Source organism: Terrapene carolina, unplaced genomic scaffold (assembly GCF_002925995.2).
Source record: "Terrapene carolina triunguis isolate 2854851 unplaced genomic scaffold, T_m_triunguis-2.0 Scaffold191, whole genome shotgun sequence".
In the NCBI taxonomy this organism is placed as follows: Eukaryota; Metazoa; Chordata; order Testudines; family Emydidae; genus Terrapene; species Terrapene triunguis.
The window spans coordinates 1424942-1443576 of record NW_020664542.1 but is presented as its reverse complement, the minus strand read 5'-3'; the positions used below and the strand labels follow the sequence as shown (position 1 = coordinate 1443576).

The 18635-nt window shown below is 60.6% G+C and overlaps 1 protein-coding gene across 5 annotated transcripts in view; it reads right to left on the bottom strand.

The window, feature by feature from the left end:
- Positions 1 to 483: 483 nt before the first annotated feature.
- The window catches only part of NAV1 (neuron navigator 1), a 281812-nt gene continuing 263660 nt past the window's right edge, over positions 484 to 18635 (bottom strand). For all 5 annotated transcript variants that reach the window (XM_024218023.3, XM_024218044.3, XM_024218030.3 and 2 more), the window contains 15 exons: positions 18451 to 18562; positions 17085 to 17206; positions 11483 to 11679; positions 10746 to 10911; positions 10164 to 10338; positions 9638 to 9729; positions 9391 to 9486; positions 8590 to 8749; positions 7890 to 8125; positions 7151 to 7305; positions 5474 to 5545; positions 4637 to 4833; positions 3007 to 3125; positions 2436 to 2633; positions 484 to 1443 (listed from right to left, as the gene is read on the bottom strand). In XM_024218023.3, coding sequence (XP_024073791.2) covers positions 1348 to 1443; positions 2436 to 2633; positions 3007 to 3125; positions 4637 to 4833; positions 5474 to 5545; positions 7151 to 7305; positions 7890 to 8125; positions 8590 to 8749; positions 9391 to 9486; positions 9638 to 9729; positions 10164 to 10338; positions 10746 to 10911; positions 11483 to 11679; positions 17085 to 17206; positions 18451 to 18562 — 2193 coding nt within the window. In that variant the 3' untranslated portion in view covers positions 484 to 1347. The remainder of the gene's footprint in view (positions 1444 to 2435; positions 2634 to 3006; positions 3126 to 4636; positions 4834 to 5473; positions 5546 to 7150; positions 7306 to 7889; positions 8126 to 8589; positions 8750 to 9390; positions 9487 to 9637; positions 9730 to 10163; positions 10339 to 10745; positions 10912 to 11482; positions 11680 to 17084; positions 17207 to 18450; positions 18563 to 18635) is intronic.

Here is an 18635-nt window from a genome sequence, read left to right as displayed (position 1 = left end):
TGGACATGGAGCAAGAGCTCTGCATGCACTAACCATGCATGGAGATGTGTCATAGGCAGGGCCTCCTCTGCCAGCCCCCTCACCTCAATGTCCTGTCACCCTCTACCCTAGCCAGCTGAGAATGCTCATGGGGGACGGATACTACCAGCGCTGCTGGCTTGGTGGGAGATTGTCACCATCTCTCGCTACTCCCTCGGACTTGAGCTGCCAGGGGCCGCAGCAGCACGGTCTCTCAGCTCCCACTGCCAGGGTCTGGTCCCCGGCTATGGGCATCTTGTGCTTATAGAAGATGGGTGTCACAAAGTCAGGGGTGGGGAGGGGAACCCCCCCCCAGCCAGTTGTGCTTCTTTGTGAGTGTCGTGCTGCTGACTGAAGCCACGTTGAGTCTGACAGGAGCTGCAAGGGGGGAAATCAGTCACTGGAGAGTATCCAGTCAGCACCAGTTTCATCACCGAGGTGACTGGGGGCGGGGGGAGGGGGGAAAGAGGGGAGAGAAAAAAACAACAGCTACAAAAATAAACGAGTCCAACGGAAATGGAAAAAAGGAATCAACTCAATACGAGGCTGCCCGCCCCTCCTCGGGCCACAGCAACGGGGAGAAACCAACCAGAACCAGAGGAACAAAGGAAGAACTGAACTCTGTCCAAATCAAATGGGTGGGTGTGGGGGGGAATAATATAACCAAAGCAGGGTTTATTGGGAAGTCCTGGTTTAAATGACGGTCATGCAGATTAAATAAGGGATGTACAAAGACAGAGCTGAGAGTCCGCTTCCTCCTCCCAGGCCTTCGCTTGCACTGGAGTTTGTTGGGTGGCTGGCGCGGGAGACAGTGGAAGCCGGTGCCCAGTGGGTCTCTGACAGCGCGACTCAGACACATTCATCAGGAATTTGTTCTTCTCTTTGCCCCGCAGATTGTTTAATTAAAACAACAACAAAAAATCCTCGTTCTGGGGCTGCATGCTCCTCCCTGCCCCCCCAGCGCACCCCGGGAGGGGTCCCGCGGGGTCCCCGCCCCGTGCAGGTGCCTGCCCGTTGGTGCCGGGGAGTCTGTGTTGGCTGCATTCGGCCCCCAATCCCCAGGAGTTTGCGACAGAGACAGAAAAACCGAGAAGAAAAACCAGGATTCTCCTACCGCCAGAGTCAGGCTGGGAGGCAGGTGCCTCGCGCTTTCTCGGGGGCCGAGCCCTGCTGCCCCCATGCCCAAAGGGGACGTGCCAGAGCCCCGCGTCCCCGCCGCTTTCCAGCCCCGGCCGCACACTCCCAGGAGACCAAACGAAAAGCAAAACCAGCCCGCGGGAACGCTGGCGGCCGAGGGCGGCGAGATCCCCTCCCCGGTGCGGTGTGGCCTCACGGCGTCGGCTGCAGGTTGGGATCCACCAGGGTCTCTCGGTCCGGAGACTCGATGTAGTTGGCTGCTTCCTGGAGCTTCAGCAACATGGCCATCTGCGCAGGAGGTAAGGGCACCGAGAGCGGGTCAGCCAAGCACGTCCGCAGCGGGGCACGGCCAGCGCCCCCCACACCTAACCCACAGCCCCTCTCGCCCTTGACCGTCAGCCAGTCCAGTCCTGCCCTGCAGATGCCCCTCCAAGCCTGCCCCAGCCCTCAGCTCTACCAGAGCCCCCCACTCCTGACCTGCGGAGTCCCCACCCCATGTTCTCATCCTTCAGCTGGAGCTCTGTGACCCAGGAACCTCTCGGTGCCAACTGGCGCAGGGATACACAGATTTTCATAGGAATCCCCTGGGTCAAGTAGACACACATGAGTTCACCAAAGGGTGGCAACGTGAGGTCACGACTGAGAGCCAATAGCCTGCTGCTCCTCGTAAGCGTTGCAAGATGCGAGTAAGGCGAACACTGAAGAAGTTACGTGTCTACACTGAAAATTACGATTGGAAGGGAAGGCTGGTCAGCCCAGGAGGGATGCTGGACAGGTGGGTTCTTTCCAGGCAGGGGGTAACAGATGCTTCTCTCTAGGTCTGATGGGGTGTGTATTGTGCATTGCAGGGCTGACGAGGGATGCCTGTTTGCAGACGAAGCCAGATACCAGCCTGCTTGTACTGGGCCCCATCTGCCATGTGTTTTGGCTTGCTCCCCCCAGCACCCGTTATACGGAGCAGCCCCGCTATCAGCTGCGTGCTCAATGGAATCTGTCTCTGGGGAGCATCTCCAGCCTGAAACATCCCTGGGGGCAGGAGGGGAGGTTGCTCTGTGACGGTGTATGGACAGACACCTGGGGAGGATGGACTCACCTCCCCACCAGCCAGCTGGTCAATGGGATGCCCCTGTGCTCCCCACCAACCCTCCCCATAGTAACCCCCTTCCCCTCCAGGACCCCCTACCCCTGCCCCCGCTGCCTCTGTGACCCCCACCCCCATATCTCACAGGCTCTGATCCCCCACATACTCGCTTGCGCCCCCTACTGGAAGCGGCCCATACCAGGGGGTCGGAGTCCAAGGAGCTGGGCGTGGTGTCTTTGACAGTCCGCTCCTCCGGGGGGGAGGCTGTGGTGTGGGGCCCCACGCTGGGCGGGGGCAGGTGGTACAGCTTCGATTGGTCCTGCTGCGCTGACGGCCAGGGCAGGGTGTCCCGGACCCACTCCACGGGGTCTTCCCAGGCTGCTTTCTGGCCGTGGACCTGAAAGGGGAGGCAGAGACTGGGTGAGGGGGTGCAGGGCTCAATGCTCACGGCACCGTGGGTCCAACTGCCCCACGGAGGCAGCTGCAGCTCAGTCCCACTGATGGACAGTGGGGCTCAGGACAGGGAAGGACTGGAAGGTCAAGGTTAGCGCAGGCAGAGACTGGACAACCTTCTAATACCCAGCTCTGCTGGTGCCCCTCAATCCCGACCCTGCCCAGTCCAGCCCTCCTCATCTCCTGCCAGCTCTGTTGTGGGTCATTCTCCTGGCTGTGGGGCAGAGGGCTCAGGGCCATTCTTCTGATCGGATGCCCCCCACGAGGGCTGGGTCAGTTCAGCCCACGCTTGGCAGGCAGAGGTTTCGGCCGGGTACCTTGATCCCGTCCTTCGCCCCCTCCTGCAGGTAGGGGATGATGGAATTATTCCACAAGTCGATGAACCAGGTCCGGAAATCCTCAATCCCGATGGGACAGGACAGGAAGAAGCAGGGGCCTGCAGGAGGGGAGGGGACAAGGAGAGGCCAGTGAGGTGAGCCGAGCAGACACAAGCCCCCCCATCCGACTTGGCCTCTAGGACCTGCTGTGCACCTCCCCAGCCCTTGGCTACCAGGTCTCGGCTCCTCCCAGCCTGCACAGCCACAAGGGAACCACGATCCCAGAAGGTGCCTCAATCCTGCGCCTATGAGGTTCTCAACCCGGAACACCTGTCCCCTCCCCAGAGGAGGCCGCGCTCCCAACAAGGACTTGGACCAGCCTCAGCCGTGATCCCAGCCCCAACCCCAGCAGGGCTGTGATGGAAACACAGCGCTGGCACCTGGGCAGAGGTTGCTCCTGACCCTCGCCTGGAGCTGAGCGCCCTGCCCAAGTGGCCAGTCTGCCCCTGCAAAGGCTGCACTGGATGCACCCACCCCAAGCTGTTTGCCACAGCTATCTCTGGGGCAGGGGCCACTGGGGACGGAGCAGGATGGCGGCACTGGGAATGCATTCCGGCACTGCTGGGCAGCAGCTCCCTGAAAACATCCCCCGGAATTTGGATCTTTCACCCCAAGGGCTTTACAAACCAGAGAGACGTGCACTGAAATGCAGCCGCCTCTGGGACGGCACACTGGTGGAGGAGAGGCCGTTAGGGACCCAAGGCAGGGGACCAGATCCCCCTCTGCAGGAAGCACCCTGGCAGGCTGGATGTATAACAGAGTGAAAGTTGTGGGGAAACAGGGCAAAAATAACCCACCCACAAACGCCAAGAGTGCCTGGATTGGGCAGGGATAGAAATGGAGCTGCTTTCCCAGAGCTCTGAAATATTTCCCAGGACTTTTTTTTTTTTTTTTTTTTTAAATCAAAATCTTTATCAAAATCCTAATTGAAAAATGGGTCTTAGAATCTTTGGGTCACCCCAAACACTTGGTTTCAGGTGATGAGTAATTTTAATAATGGTTTTTGGTAACAATCTCGATGAAAAATTCAATATGAAATATCACCCACAAAAAAAAAAAAAAAATCAAAAATGTTTGTTTTGGGGCAAAAAAGGAAATTTCTCAAGGAAAATACAGCCTGGAAGTTCAAAAAACGTGTATCAGCACCATCTTAGCACTCATCCTAGCTGGACGCCAAATCCCAGCCCATCTCACCATGGCGGTGGAGCTCCTGTGTTCTGACACTGCCATGTGACTCTTAGAAGTCCCGCCTTCTGAAGGCGATACTTCCTGCTGTGCTGCGGGAGCCTGGCCAACAGATCAGGCAAGTGCAGGGGATTGGCTTTGGCTCTTGTTTCCAGGTCAGTGGTAGGTTTGCCAACGACTCAGTAGACAGCCAATGGAAGTTGATTATTGCCTAGAAGGGGCAAAGCATTTAGCCCTGCCCCCTCCTGCAGGCTGCTCCGCTGTGGGAAGGCCAGTGGCAGAGAAACTGCCTGCTGGGGGAGCTGCAGAGCCATTCCATGGGCCGTAGCGGGTCTGCTCCGTTTCCTGTCTCCGCCCCGGCCCTGCTGGCTCCCACCCCGCTCACCGATGAGGAAGTCCGAGGTGCTGTGCTTCTCCAGGAAGGTGTGCAAGTGGTACCAGAGCTTGGGCACCCAGTCCAGCACCCGCAGCAGCTCCACCCTGTTGGCGTTAATGTCGCTGTCCGACTCAAGCAGCTTCCGGCGCAGGTAACGGACCAAGAAGCCATTGGCTGGCTCCACGTTGTTGGAAAAAGTCAGCATCCTGGGGGACAGGGAGGGCTCAGCGCTGCACATCTGGACAAAACAATCACCCCCAACGCCGCCTTGCACACCACATGTCCCCCAGGCATTGCCCCCCGCATCCCCCACGGCCCCCTGTGCACTGTATCCCAGGCATCAGCCCCAGCGCCCCCCTGCACCCTACCCCTGGTATCAGCTCCAGCATCCCCAGTGCACTGTACCCCCAAGCATCAGCCCCAGTGCCCCCTGCACTCCTCAGGGCACGGTACCCCCAGAGCTCCCTGGAGCCATGTTATGCGCTGCAACCCCAGCAGTGCTCACCCTAAAGGCTCCTAAAACGCTGCCTCCCAACGCACGCCTCGAGTGCTCTCCAGAGCCTCCCACTGGGGTTGATGGGGCGGGGGGATCTGTTTCCCTGGCCAGCGGGAGCAGGATCGGGCCTGTGCCACATCCCCAACAGGTCATGGCTTCCCTCCAGCGTGGGAGCCCCTGGAGCCCAGGCTGGGCAGGCATAGAAGCAGCAGCCTCAGGGGATGGAGGGGTCAGGTCCAGGGCCCTGCTCAGCCTGGGCCTCCAGGGCAGACAGTGGAGGAGGGACCAGCTGCCGTGCGGGGACTCACAGAGTAGCTCTTGACCCCCACCCAGTATCTTGTTCCCGGTACCTGAAGCTGAGGTGCAGGCCATGGTTCGGGGTCATCTTCACGGGCTGGTTGGTCGTCCCGATGATGTAGGGGCTGGGGAGAGAGAGAGAGAGAGAGAGAGAGACAGAGACAGACAGGGCCTCATGAAACTCTGCACAGCTGCCCCCTGCTTTGGGGTTAACGTCGTCACCCACTGGGGCTGGCATGGAGGAGAGGAAGGGGCAGCGATCCCACTGTCTCCCCCTTCAGGCCGGAGGAGAGATTGGCCTGCTGCCCCCCATCTTGTGGGAGAGAGGCCCAGAAAACAGTCCCCAGCCTCCTCCCGGCCGCCCAGGAGACCCGCCAGGGGACTCGGGTGGGATGCTGGCCCTGGGCTTGTCCTCTGGCCAGGGGAGGAGGCGGCTCCCCAGCTCACATCCTTCTGGACTGGGCTTTGGGAGTGCCATGGCCCTGTGCTAGGGGAGCTGCTTGGGCCCCACTGCTGTCCCCGCAGGCTTCTGCAGAAAAGGACCTAGGGGTTACAGTGGACAAGAAGCTGGATATGAGTCAACAGTGTGCCCTTGTTGCCAAGAAGGCTAACGGCATTTTGGGCTGTATAAGTAGGGGCATTGCCAGCAGATCAAGGGACATGATCATTCCCCTTTATTCGACATGGGTGAGGCCTCGTCTAGAGTACTGTGTCCAGTTTTGGGCCCCACACTTCAAGAAGGATGTGGAAAAATTGGAAAGAGTCCAGCAGAAGGAAACAAAAATGATTAGGGGGCTGGAGCACATGACTTATGAGGAGAGGCTGAGGGAACTGGGATTGTTTAGTGTGCAGAAGAGAAGAATGAGGGGGGATTTGATAGCTGCTTTCAACTACCTAAAAGGGGGTTCCAAAGAGGATGGATCTAGACTGTTCTCAGTGGTATCAGATGACAGAACAAGGAGTAATGGTCTCAAGTTGCAGTGGGGGAGGTTTAGGTTGGATATTAGGAAAAACTTTTTCACTAGGAGGGTGGTGAAGCACTGGAATGGGTTACTAGGGAGGTGGTGGAATCTCCTTCCTTAGAGGTTTTAAGGTCAGGCTTGACAAAGCCCTGGCTGGGATGATTTAGTTGGGGATTGGTCCTGCTTTGAGCAGGGGGTTGGACTAGATGACCACTTGAGGTCCCTTCCAACCCTGATATTCTATGATTCTATGAGAGGGAGAGGGGCCTGGCCAAGGTGACCCATAGCTGGTGTACCTGGGAGGGCGCAGGGAGCCCCCCCAGCCCAGCTCCATGTCACGGGGCAGCTGGCATAATGAATGGGGTGGAGTCCAAGGCGGTGGGGCTGGCTGGAGACCAGGGAAAGTGCCAAGAGGGGTCTGCAGCCACGGAGCATAAGTGTTGTTTCTCCCCCCCCACACACGATGGGCAGACTGGGGTCCCGATGCTCCATTCCCCCCGGATGCCCCCAGTGAGAGCAGAGCTGGGCTCTCACCACAAAGCGCAGGGTGTGGGGGTTGGGGAGCGGGGCTGGGGGGGCCCAGTGGCTGTGGATCCCCAGGGAGCTGTGGCTGATGGCGGGGTCAAACAGCCCCACCCTGCCGGAGCAGTGCAAGGTGCTGGGCACAGGGCGCTACCTGGGGGCGCAGTAGGGTCCGAGGCTTGGATGCCATTGGTGCGACACCAAGCAGGGGGTGGGGCCAGCATGCAGGGGGCGGGGCTCTCTTACCATTTGTGGTATTTGCAGGTGAGCGCTCCATTGACAAGCTCACTGATGGAGCCAGCCTCACTGAGGTCATCGAGGAGGATGACCAATGGCACGTCCCCGATGCCCGTCTCCCGGTCGATCTGATTGGCCAGGTTGGAGAGGTACAGCTGTAGGTCCTGGAATGGAACCGTGGGACTGAATCACCCATCACAGCAGGGAGCGAGGGGTTTCAGGAGCGTGGGTGTCAATGGAGCAGCGTGGTGTGAGCTCAGGGCTGGGACAGTGGGGGGCTCTGGGTCGGGATTGAGGGGCACTGGCTCCCGGGGCTAGGCTAGCAGGGGGCTGTGGGTCGGGAGTGAGAGGCACCGGCAGAGCTGCGGTGTGGGGAACCCGGGGCTGGGACAGCAGGGGGCTGTGGGTCGGGACTGAGGGGCACCGGCAGAACTGCGGTGGGGGGGATCCCGGGGCTGGGATAGCAGAGGGCTCTGGGTCGGGATTGAGGGACACTGGGCAGAGCTGTGGTGGGGGGATCCCGGGGCTGGGATAGCCGGGGGCTGTGGGTCGGGTGAGGGGGGCAGGGGAAGAGGTGGGGGGGGCCCGGGGCTGGGACAGCAGGGGGCTGTGGGTTGGGTCTGAGGGGCACTGGCAGAGTTGCGGTGGGGGGATCCCAGGGCTGAGAAAGCAGGGTCTGGAGTTCTCAGGCTCTCCTGGGGTTAGTGCGGAGGGGGATCCGGGTCCCAGCCATCATGGAGCCCTTCACCTTGCACGACTGCTGGTGCATGTTGAAGGTGTTGACGATGCCCTCGGTGACCTCCCGGCCCGAGCGCTCCACCAGGTACTCGGCCAGCCGGTTGGTCAGGTAGGTCTTGCCCGTGCCGCTGGGCCCTGAGAGGATGAGGCGCCGGTGCTTGAGCAGGAGGCTGATGTAATGCTGCATCATGGGCTTGGGGATGAGCGTCTCGAACACCAGGCTGTCCACGCACTTCTCCTTCAGGCCTGTCGGGGGCAGGGGGCGTTAGAGCGACTGGCTGGGGGCTTTGCAATGGGGCCCACCCCCAGCTTGACCTGAGCTGGACTCTGCCCCTGCAGCACAGGCCCAAGGACCGGGGGCGGGGGCTGCCTGAGTGAGACCCCAGGGCCCCCTCCCCTTCAGGGCACAGCCTGCAGGGCCCCCTTCCCCTGGCAGATCCCCCAGCTGCCTCCCGTCCATGGTGCAAGGAGCCCTGCTGTGGGCCAGGCCAGCCCTTCCCCACCCGGCTCCTGGTGCCCAACCCACGGGAGTGGCAGGGCCTGCTACTGGGGGAAGAGAGTGGGCCCGGTGCCCCCAGCTGGCCCCTGGGCTCCCTCCCCTTCCCTCCCCAGATCCTTAGCTGTGGCCCCTTGGTGCTGAGGGGGTGGGAAGCACTGGACACACGGTGCCCCCACAGGGCTAACGCCAGACCCCCCGTCCCAGTACTGGCCTTTCAGCACCACGGCGATGCTGGTCACGCCCCTCCGGCAGGGGGGCAGCTCTGGGGGCTCCGTGTCCAGGACCCTCTTCACGTGGCTGATGCTGTAGCCGTGCACGGACTCGGTGCTCAGCCCCAGTGTGGAGGCGGGGTCCATCTTGGTGACGTAGTCCTGGGCAGAGAGGGGCAGTGCCGGCGCTCAGCTTCCCTGGCTCCTGCCCCTCAATCCTGACCCACCGCCCCCTGTCATCCCAGTCCTGCGCTCCCCCCCAGCCCAACCAGACATGGCCCCACCTTGCAGCTCTAGGTCCCCGTCGGGCACTGGACAGGTCCCACCAAGGGGAGGGAGGTGCAGGGCTGCTGGGGGACCTGGGCTGGCCTCATGCAGCTCTCACAATAAGCTGGGTGTCACTGGCCAGGGTTAAGCTAGGAGACACGGAGGGGCCGGGGCACCAGCAGTGCCAGGGAGGGGCCTTCCGACGTCAGCTGAGAATGCCACTCGAGAGAGAGGTCCACACCGACTGGATGGGCAGAACGGTCCCTTCTGGGCCGGACATCTAGGAATCCACACGGGAGGTGACGCATGCCACGGTCCAACACGTGCGGAGATCGGCTCCCCTTCTCCCTGCTTCCACCCATCCAGCACAGGCATTTAAAGGCCCCTTAGCCAAGTGTCTCCCCTCTTCTCTGGCTAGGAGCAGTGAGAGCAGAGCCGTGCCCCGCTCCGAACCAGGGCAGGGCCCAAAGCCCAGTTCCCTAGCGCCGCAAACCTCTCGAACCCTGGGAGTTTGGAGGGTCTGTTAGCGTCTGTACCTTGAACACCTGGCAGACGGCTTCATCCAGCGTCTTCCAATCCACCTTCCCGCTCACCTTGCTGCAGCCCAGGAAGAATTCCTGCTGCTTTAAGTCCTGAAAGGCAAAGGCAAAGGCATGAGCATAGCTGGGTCGTCCCAGCTGGCCCCAGCCCTGCTAGCCATGGGCCATCCTGCCGTGAGCCATCCACGCGCCCCAACTGGGTCGTGTGCTTGCCCTGGCCCGGCAGCGCCCCCGGGGTCCTTACCCCTTTGATGATGTGCTGGGGCGGCATGCGCACCACGATCCGCAGCATCACCTCGTCCTTCTGGGCCCCCACGGCATCCATCGGCGACAGGTCTGGGGAGGGAGCAGCAGTCAGCCCTGCTTGCTGCAGGAAGCCACACTCCCCGCAGCAGGCGACAGCCGTCCCCCGACAGCCCTGCGAGCCAGGGCCTGACCCATAGCTTGCTCCGGCTCCCAGTGTCTGCAACGAGGCAGGGTCACGTCCCTCGCCCCAGCTCCCTGGGGTGGACCCTTGGATCTGGCTCCAAGGGCAGGAGGTCCCAGATCCTTTGGGGCTGCCAGGGGTCAGGATTTCCCTGCACATCAGCCCTTCGCCTGCCCCTGCATCCACTGTGGGGCACGGGCTGACCCCAGCCCACAGCAGAGCCCGTGGTAGAGAGGCAGCCAGACCTCTGCCCCAGAGCGGGTTGCGGCTTCGTGCTGTGGTCAGCGGTGCCCACTCGCTGCACAGAGGGCCCATCCCCAATGCATCCCGCTCTCCCTGGTACCTGTATCTGCCAAGCCAGGGCTGAAGGACTGAGCGAGGGCGAGGCCCAGTGAGCGCCGTGGGGACGAGGAGGCTGACGTGCTCCTGAGGTGCCCGGGGATGGAGCCCGGGACTGACGAAGGCCCTGGGACCACCTTGAGCCGGTCGTTCTCGGCCTTCAGGAGATCCACCTCCAGCTGTGGAGAAGGCAGGGGTTACAGAGCAGAGCCTGTGGCCATGGACCCAGATCAGGAACCCTCCAGCTCTGCCAGCACAGGGAAAACAGACCCTGGGCTGCTCCGGCTGGGCTGCTCCAGCAGGGCTCTCAGCCCCCCCCCGTGCCGTGCAGTCACTGAGCCCCGATGCCACAAGACCAGAGCGTGGCCCCACAATCATCAAAGGTTACGAGCCGGACTGTGTGCTCAAAGCACATGCCCCCATAGCAGACCAGGGGTGGTGCCTGGCCCCACCTAGCCGTGCGCCCCACCAGGGAGAGGGCTGGAAATGGCCGGAAGAGGCAGGCCAGGGGAGCAGCCCAGGGTCGATGAGCCAGGCACACTCTGCGGTGGGTCTGTGGCTCCCCACGCAGGGATGGGGCCCTCACCTGCATATTGTGCATGGTCTCACGGAGCTGGTCCAGCTGGTGGGCTGAGTTCAGAGCCTCCAGCCGGATGTCGGTCAGTTTCATTTCCTTCTCCCATAGCTCTGAGCGCAGTTCCGACACCTCCTTCTTCTCCGGCTCTTCCTCCTCCTCGTTGGCCTGGAAGAGCCTGCACCGGGGAAAAGACACCCATAGGGTGGCCAGTGACAACATGTTCTGCTAGGGGGTGCTGAAGCGAGGTGTGACCCCGATTTCCACCCAGAGGCCACTGCTGGGTCTGAGCGATGCTTTCAGAGGAGGCTGAGCAGCAGCCGGATTTGGGGGGGGGGGGGGGGGGGGGGGGCGAGGCCGGGGGCCCGGGGGGGGGGGGATGGATATTGTCACAGGGCCCAGGCAATGCCGATGCCCCGCTGGCTTCCTGTGCCCACGTGGCGGCAGGACCAGCGAGCACTAGGGAAGCAAACAATGCCAGCCAAGCTGCCTCGTCCACCCCCATCCACAGCGATCTAGCCAGAGCAGCAGTGCTGAGGACAATGACTCCACCAGGCCAGGGTCAGTGCTGGATTCCAGAAGGGAGAAAAGGGCCCGGGTGCCCCCCACCACGGCCTGGGGCCTGAGCAGCTGGCACAGGAATCCGAGTCTATGGGCCAGGCTCCCAGCTGGACTCCATGCAGCATCACTGGGTTACACCAGCTGGGGATCTGGCCCCGCGCCAGCCGCAGGGCGAGGGCTGCCCTTACTCAGTGGCATCGATGCCCACGGAGGAGGAGTTGGAGGACTTGATGGAGGGCGAGGCGGTCTCAGTGGAGCCGTGCTGCAGCTTGGGAGAGGACGGGGCTGAGGAGTCGGGGGTGGCGATTTCCTCGATGTCCGAGTAGGAGGAGGCCGACTTTGGGCCCTTCTTGATGCTGAAGGCCTTGTTGAACGAGCTCCGGAGCTGCAGGAGACAAGGACGACACCCAGAAAGGTTAAACCGCAGATCACCCCAGCTGTGACACCAGACACTTCCCCCAGCCATCTCTCATTCTCATCCCGGCTCTGGCCAGCGGGCGATGAACTCCAGGGTCGCTCGGCAGGGAGAGCTTTATCTTGGGTTCCTCCCGGGGGATTCCAGCTCCCCCAGCCCTTCCACTGCTGCACTGGCCCCGTGGGGGAACCCACAGAGGGTGGGTGGATCTCCCATGATCACAAATGCACGTGCCCCGTTTGCCCCCCCCGCCCCACTTGCAAGAGCGGCATCCCGCTGGGTGGTGGCTGCGTCAGAGGAGCCAGCCCTGGGGGAGACCGACCAGGATGTCTGGTGCATCCCCTTGCCTGGGTAGAAGGAAAGAGCCGCTCCGCCTTGCACGTCACCCAGCCCCAGCCAGGGGTCAGCGCCTCTTACGTCCTGCCTGGCTGCCTCCTTTGGCTACTCAGCCACCCCACAGGGGAGAGGGATGCTACCCATAAGGAGGATTTACTGTAAATATTGGGGTCCCTCCAGATCTAAGTGGGGATGGGGACCCTGCATGGCAGAGTGCCCCCCACCCTCTGATCTCCATCCCTGTTGCCCTCACTTGCTGCCCAATGCTTAGGGCCCAGATCCTCAAATCCCAGATCCACCGAGGGCCGCGCAGGACGAAGCTGTAACCTCGGGGGCTTCAGCACAGTCAGAGGGATCCAGCTACGTAAGTTCAGCTACACAAGTTCCAGGCCCATCGGCATTTCGCTGGGCCCTGGGTCAGCCCAGCGCTCCCGGGAAGGAGAAATGGCCTCCCTGAATAAATCCTCCAATGCCGATGGAGGGCAGCCAGGAACCCCCACCCCCATGGGCAGGCTCCACCGTGCCTGCAGCTCTCAGGCACGCTTCCCCTTTACGGAATCCAGAGGTGCGTCTGAGCAAGCAGCAGCAGAGGCAAGCGCTCTCCGAGCCTGGCTGAGCCAGCAAGGCAGTGCCCAGTGCTGGAGGCACATCCATGTTACACTGCAGGGACAAGATCCCAAGGGGCCATGGGCAGGTCCCATCACTGCCCCCTGGCAGCACACACAGAATATGTCCCCCGTGAGGTGGCTCACGGGCATCCACACACAACCCCTTGGCACCCCAGGCCAGCGTGACAGCGGCAGGGCCACTCATGCCATGCCAGTTCCACTGCAGCAGGAGGTGCCCTGGGGCACATCCAGCCCTGCCAGGATTCTGCGGGACTCAGGGGAGTCCGACCAGGGAAGACCTTGGCCTGCTGTCATCCAACCCTCATTTGAAACGACCCTGAAAGGGGACTGCAATATGAGGGAGGCGTGTGATCCAAGCCCACTTCTGGGGGCCCCTCCCTGCTTTGGCAGGGGAGCACGGGATAGTGGGGAGAGCGGCGGCTTGAGTGACAGCACTTGGGGTTTCTCTTCCAGCGCTGCTTTGCTGGGGGGGGGGGGCTGGTTCCACCGTTCAGCCCTATGGGAGGGCACAGCGAGACTGTTACTTCTCCAGCTGCTCTGTCTGGGTCGGGGCTGGCTCAGCTCAAAGCAGCTGTAACCGGTTGCCCTGCACAGGACTCCTGGGACGGGAATTGCCAACATCCAGGGGAGCAGAAGGCAGAGATCAGCCTCAGGTCTCTGATGCGGGATACCCAGTCCTAGTGTTCTCTGGGAAACTCCTTACCGTCTCTCCAGCCAATCGCCAGCCCCGATTCTACGCCCGCAGAAGATGATTGGCTGGCGAGGGATTCTATTCGAATGGGATGGCACCGGGGGAATATTCCACTGCACGCAGCTAGGGGACAGCGTGGCAGAGGAACATCCCGTTCTGGTGGGTGTGGGATGTCCCATTCCCCTAAAGCCCAGCTTGGCTATACCATGAAAGGCAGCGGCCGTGAGGCAGGGAGAGCACAGTCCCTGTCTCTGGGGGCTTGAGTCTGTTCTGACAGGCCAGGCATAGCTGGTGGGAAGCTACGGTATGGGGGAAAAGCACCACAGATTCCAAATCACGGTGCTAGCGCATGGTGGCTGGGGCCCCGTGTGGTGCTACAGAACATCTCTGTGGCTCTGATCACAGAGGAGCCTGGCTCATGGTATGAGGGAGAAGGCCATGCCCACGCAGCTGTCCGTTCTGGTGCCTGATGCCCCCGTTCTGCAAGGCTCATGCCCACCCCCCTGAATTCAGCGGAGCTGCTCCTGCCAATGCAAGGAACCCAACCCAAGGGCGGGGAATCCAGCCCAAAAAGGCTCACCGGACTCTGAGGGCTCGGACATGGGATGCTGCTCGTGTCCAGCCCTGCATGAACCTTCCCCAGCAAGGAGGATGGCAGGGTTGCTAACACGTGACGGGCCTGGCGGCCCAGACTCCTGCTCGATCCGCACCCCAGATGGAGCATGCAGCATGCACACACGCACACACCGAGGGCACAGAACATAGACACCGACTGACAGGACGGCTAGGGGGGCGCCAGATGCTGCGATGGGCGGAGGGGACTCTGAAATGGGGGTGTCGCCTGCCTCATTCGTGGTCCCACACCAATCCCGGATCACTCGAGGAGGCTGCTCCCCTTTAGCGCTCATCCTGCAGGGTGAGCAGCTTTCACATCGACTGCAGGATGCCAACCGGCCCTTGTGGATCGCAGGGGGCGTCACCAGATGCCATGTCACAGGACTGGCAATCCGTGCATTGCCCTTTCCTTACCCTGGCCTTGTAGCATGGCTGACAGACTCGTACGGACCAGGCCTTTCCTGGGAAGTTAAGGCCCTGTTCTGCTCCCACTGGAGCCAATGCAAAGCTGGGTTCAAAGAGGGCAGGACTGGGCCTTGGGGATGGGCATCAGCCTGTTGGCCAGTGGGCTAGGCCTGGTGGGCAGAGCTGGCTGGACAGTATGGTTGGGAGGGAGGGCTCCCTGCTGTAAATGTTGCATTTTCAATGGGGAAAAAAAACGTCAGAAATCAGGAACTGAAATAGTTTGATTCTGAAATGCTGCCACAGTGCTACATGGGAGTTGTAGTTTGGTTGCCTCATGCTCCCGTCCTCCTTCATGGGCTAGAATCCCCAGTCAGACTACAACTCCCATGATGCATGGTCTCCTCTGTGGACAGGAGAGGCTGTGCGTTATGGCAAACGTATGGCCACAGTGTATCATGGGAGATGTAGTTCGATTGGGGAGGTTGTGTGTCCCTGAAATACAATGGGGTCTTTCACAGGATTGCGGAGTTGGCCTTTGCCAACAGATTTTCATATTAAAATATATCTGGTCATGCTGCGCATTTCAGAGGGGAAGGAGGGCGACCCAGCTCCCTCCAAGGATGGACACCGCCCTCTCTGGAGCCAGTCAGCCCAGTGAGAGGAACTGGGGTGCCCTGGGGGATCCAGTGCTACCTTAGGGCCTGAGCCTACATAAATCAGTGCCTAAGGGCTGAAGGACATTCGGCCCCCATCTACTTGGAGCACGTGGCATTGCCGGACACCTTCACCAGAGAGGGGCAGTGACCTGCCCACAGCCCCACGCGGTCAGTGGCAGAGTCAGGCTAGACCCACATCTCCTGACTCTCAAATTCCCCCCCTCCAAGCACCAGAGGATACTGCCTTTGGAGCTGAGTAAAAGAAGGAGCTTGGAGAACTTTGCCCTCTCGTCCGATTTGGTTTCAGCAGATTCGGAATGGGAGTGGGGACGTTGGCGACCCAGGAGCAAGGCTGAGGAAGGGGTCTCAATCGGCTTGGCTGAAGATGCTGACGAGAACTTTGGGGGAGAGAAACTTTAGCCAGGAGGGTCAGTTTAGCCTCTAGAAAGTGTATGGATGATTTTGTTTTCAGCGTAACCTTGTTTCCAGTATCCTCACTCCTCATGACTTGAATCTCTAGTCTTTGATGATGAACGTATTCTCGTGTTTGCTATAAATATATCTTAGCGGGGGTGCTATGCAGAGAGCTGATCCTCTGATATGTGCGGTTCCTTCAGGAACAGCGGGCTGGATAATTTGGTGAGTGCTCAGTGCATCCGGGGCTGGACACACAGGGAACGGGCCGAGGGCTCGGGGCTGGCCTGTACCTGTTGCTACCTGCACAGACCGAGCGAGGCCTGGAAGGCAGGTGGTTTCAGGGACATGAGGTATCATCATAGCTGCCCCGGGGTATTCCCAGTCTGGCCAGCAGCAGCAGAAGGATCCCACGAGCGCCAACCCAGCCCGCTGTCGCATTCCCGAAAGGTTCAGAAAGTTCAGGCTCTAGGGATTCGCTCCTCACCTGGAGGAGGTCGTCCAGAGCGCGGCCTGTATAATCAGCAGCGACTAGCCAGCTGGGGTACCCAGCTTCATAGGTTTCCAGGTTCTGATTAATCAGTCTGACCTCCTGCACTGTCAAGGCCAGAGAACCTGGTCCAGCCACTGCTGCCCTGAGCCCCAGGCCTTGTGGCGGAGACAGAGCATCTCTCCAAAGACCACTAAGGCGTTTCAGGTACCAAAACTCAAGGGCACCCAACAGCCCTAGCCCCCTCTGACAATTCAGACCCAGGAGCCCAACTCCCCTTGGCCAGAGCTCGATGGGGGCTGAGGAGCTGGCTTCAAAGCTAAAATAAGTCAGAGAGGTAGCAAGGCTCGGCAACTCCGGTGGATGGACCATGCTCCACGGGTGGTGAGCGCCAGCGGAATGGATGGAATGGTTAGTTTCATGAGTGCCGTCCCACTGGAAATGAGCCATCGCCCTGGACGGGGGGCAAAACACGGGGAATGGGGGGGTGGGGAAAGGTGTCAGACTTACCTCGTATACCTGGAAAAAAAGGGTTGGGGTCAGCATTGGGGGAGAAAAAACAAAACAAAGCAAGACTTAATCACACACTCTGCTCAGAGCCCTGCCTGGGGTCAGTGCATGGCTAGGGAGCCCTGGAGACCAGGGCAGCCTCCCCTAGCCTGCTGCTGCTGGCCCTTCCCCTCTACCTGAGCTGGGATCTGGAAAGAAGGGGGGACCGACCCCCATGGGGAGTCCTGGCATGGGAGGGCTACCGGGCTGGTCCCTGCTCTGTCCGGCTGCATTGCGGGAGCCAGCGGTTCCAGTGTGGGACTGGAGGGTGAGAGAGATCAGTCCGGAATGGTGCACACGTACTAGAACTGGGCTGGGGAGCTTCGAACCCCGCCCAGCCGGCGACTCAGCCCTCAGCCCCAGAGCCAGAGTTGGCAAAGCACTTCCGAGAAGAAGTCCCGGCCTGCGGCGTCCCCACGGGGCAGACAGCAGCGTGCTAATCCGGGGCACCAAGGGTCCAGCCCCATGCCGCCCCGGGGTGCCTTGTGCGCTAAGAACACAGCGTGGAGAGTCCGATCCTGGGCCAGATCCTGCCATGATTTCCCCCCACGCCGCACCCTGCGCCTCCTCCCCGCCAGCCCCCGACCTACCCAGCTCTTCTTCTTCTTCTTCTTGGCGTCGGCATCCTTGCCGCTGCCGATGCTGGAGTGGCTGGTGATGCTGTTGAGGCTGGAGATGCTGTCGGAGGAGTTCTGCCTCTTGATGCGCAGCTCTGGGGACCAAGGGAGGGAAGGCAGAGAGAGAGAGAGAGAGAGGCTGAGAATCTACGTGTTGGCACAGAGCCCCCCCCACTGGGGCCATTCGCGCACCCCATCTATCCTGCTCTGCTCCCCTGGCTCAGCCAGCACCTTCCCCAGCTCCTGCACCCTGCAGTGGCTTCCCTGGATTTCTCTGCACTTCGCTTGTCCAGCGCCATGGGGATCCTTATCTTCCCTTACGGGAGGAGTGTGCTGTCTCCAAGAAATCTGTGCTTATGGGAGCTTTGAGACATTTTGCCACCATCTAATAATGGTTCTTTGTCCTCCTAGAGCACCCTGCTAGTTTGGGGAGCAAGGGGGAAGGATCAGAACCCCATGGTGGCAAATAAGGGCAGTACACAACTCTCAGCTATTGGTTCAGGCTCTCTGCAGACTCAGGCAGACATCTCTGCAGTAGTTACATTTGGATCAGGCTTTCAAAGCACCAGAAAAGCTAGAAACAAACGTGTGGAACGAAAGCTGGGATTCCCACAGTCCTGCAGCAAAGGGGCTGGGTTCTCTGGTCAATTCTGTGACAGGGCTCTGTGCAGGCTGGGTTTGCACAGACTGTAAGAATTAGACCCAGATGCTGAGCACCACAGTGAGATTTCCAAAGGTGTTTCGGTGCCAAACTCCCATTGAAATCAATGGGAGCTCAGCGCTTGAGACCTTTGAGGATCTGCGTCCCAGTGCCCTGTGAACGGCTGGTTGTAATTAACAAGCCGCTCCTTGCCATGCACAGCAGCAGCTTGCTCCCATTGGGATATGCTGACAGACCACGCAGGGTTCTCTCTCATCACCGGCCAACGTTATTCTGTTTCAATGAGATTCCAGATTCTCTCTCCTGCCTGGACTTGAAAGAGACGCTCATACATATTGCATCAAATACACAAGGACCCGGCGACAGTGACACGGATCAGACATGTGCTGCTGAGAGACGGGAGAGGCTGATGCAGGATGGTCTTTGCTGGGGCGGTAGAGAGGACACCCCATCTCCCCTGGGGGAGAACTCAAGACATTGCACTGGGGGTGTTTTAATCCTCCCGGCTCCTTGTGAATGAGCAGAACCCCATCGTCCCCCTTTCCTCCCCGTCCTGGCGAGGATCTGGATCCCCTGCCTTGACGAGCACACGGCCCAGGGGTCTAGATCACAGGCCTGGCGCTGGCCCCACAGCAGCAAGAAGCGGGGGTGGCAGCACTGCCACAGAGCCTGGCTCACCTTTGGGCGTGATGTCAGTCCCGTTCAGAGCTCCTTGGATCACGGCTTGGGCCTCTGAGTTCTTCTTCTTCAAGAAGTCGATGGTCTCCCGCAGGTCCACCAGCTCCGTGTCCTGGCAGAAGCACAGGGAAATTACCCTGTAGTTCCCGGTTGGGTGGAGGTGCCAGGGACATCGCTAACCCACG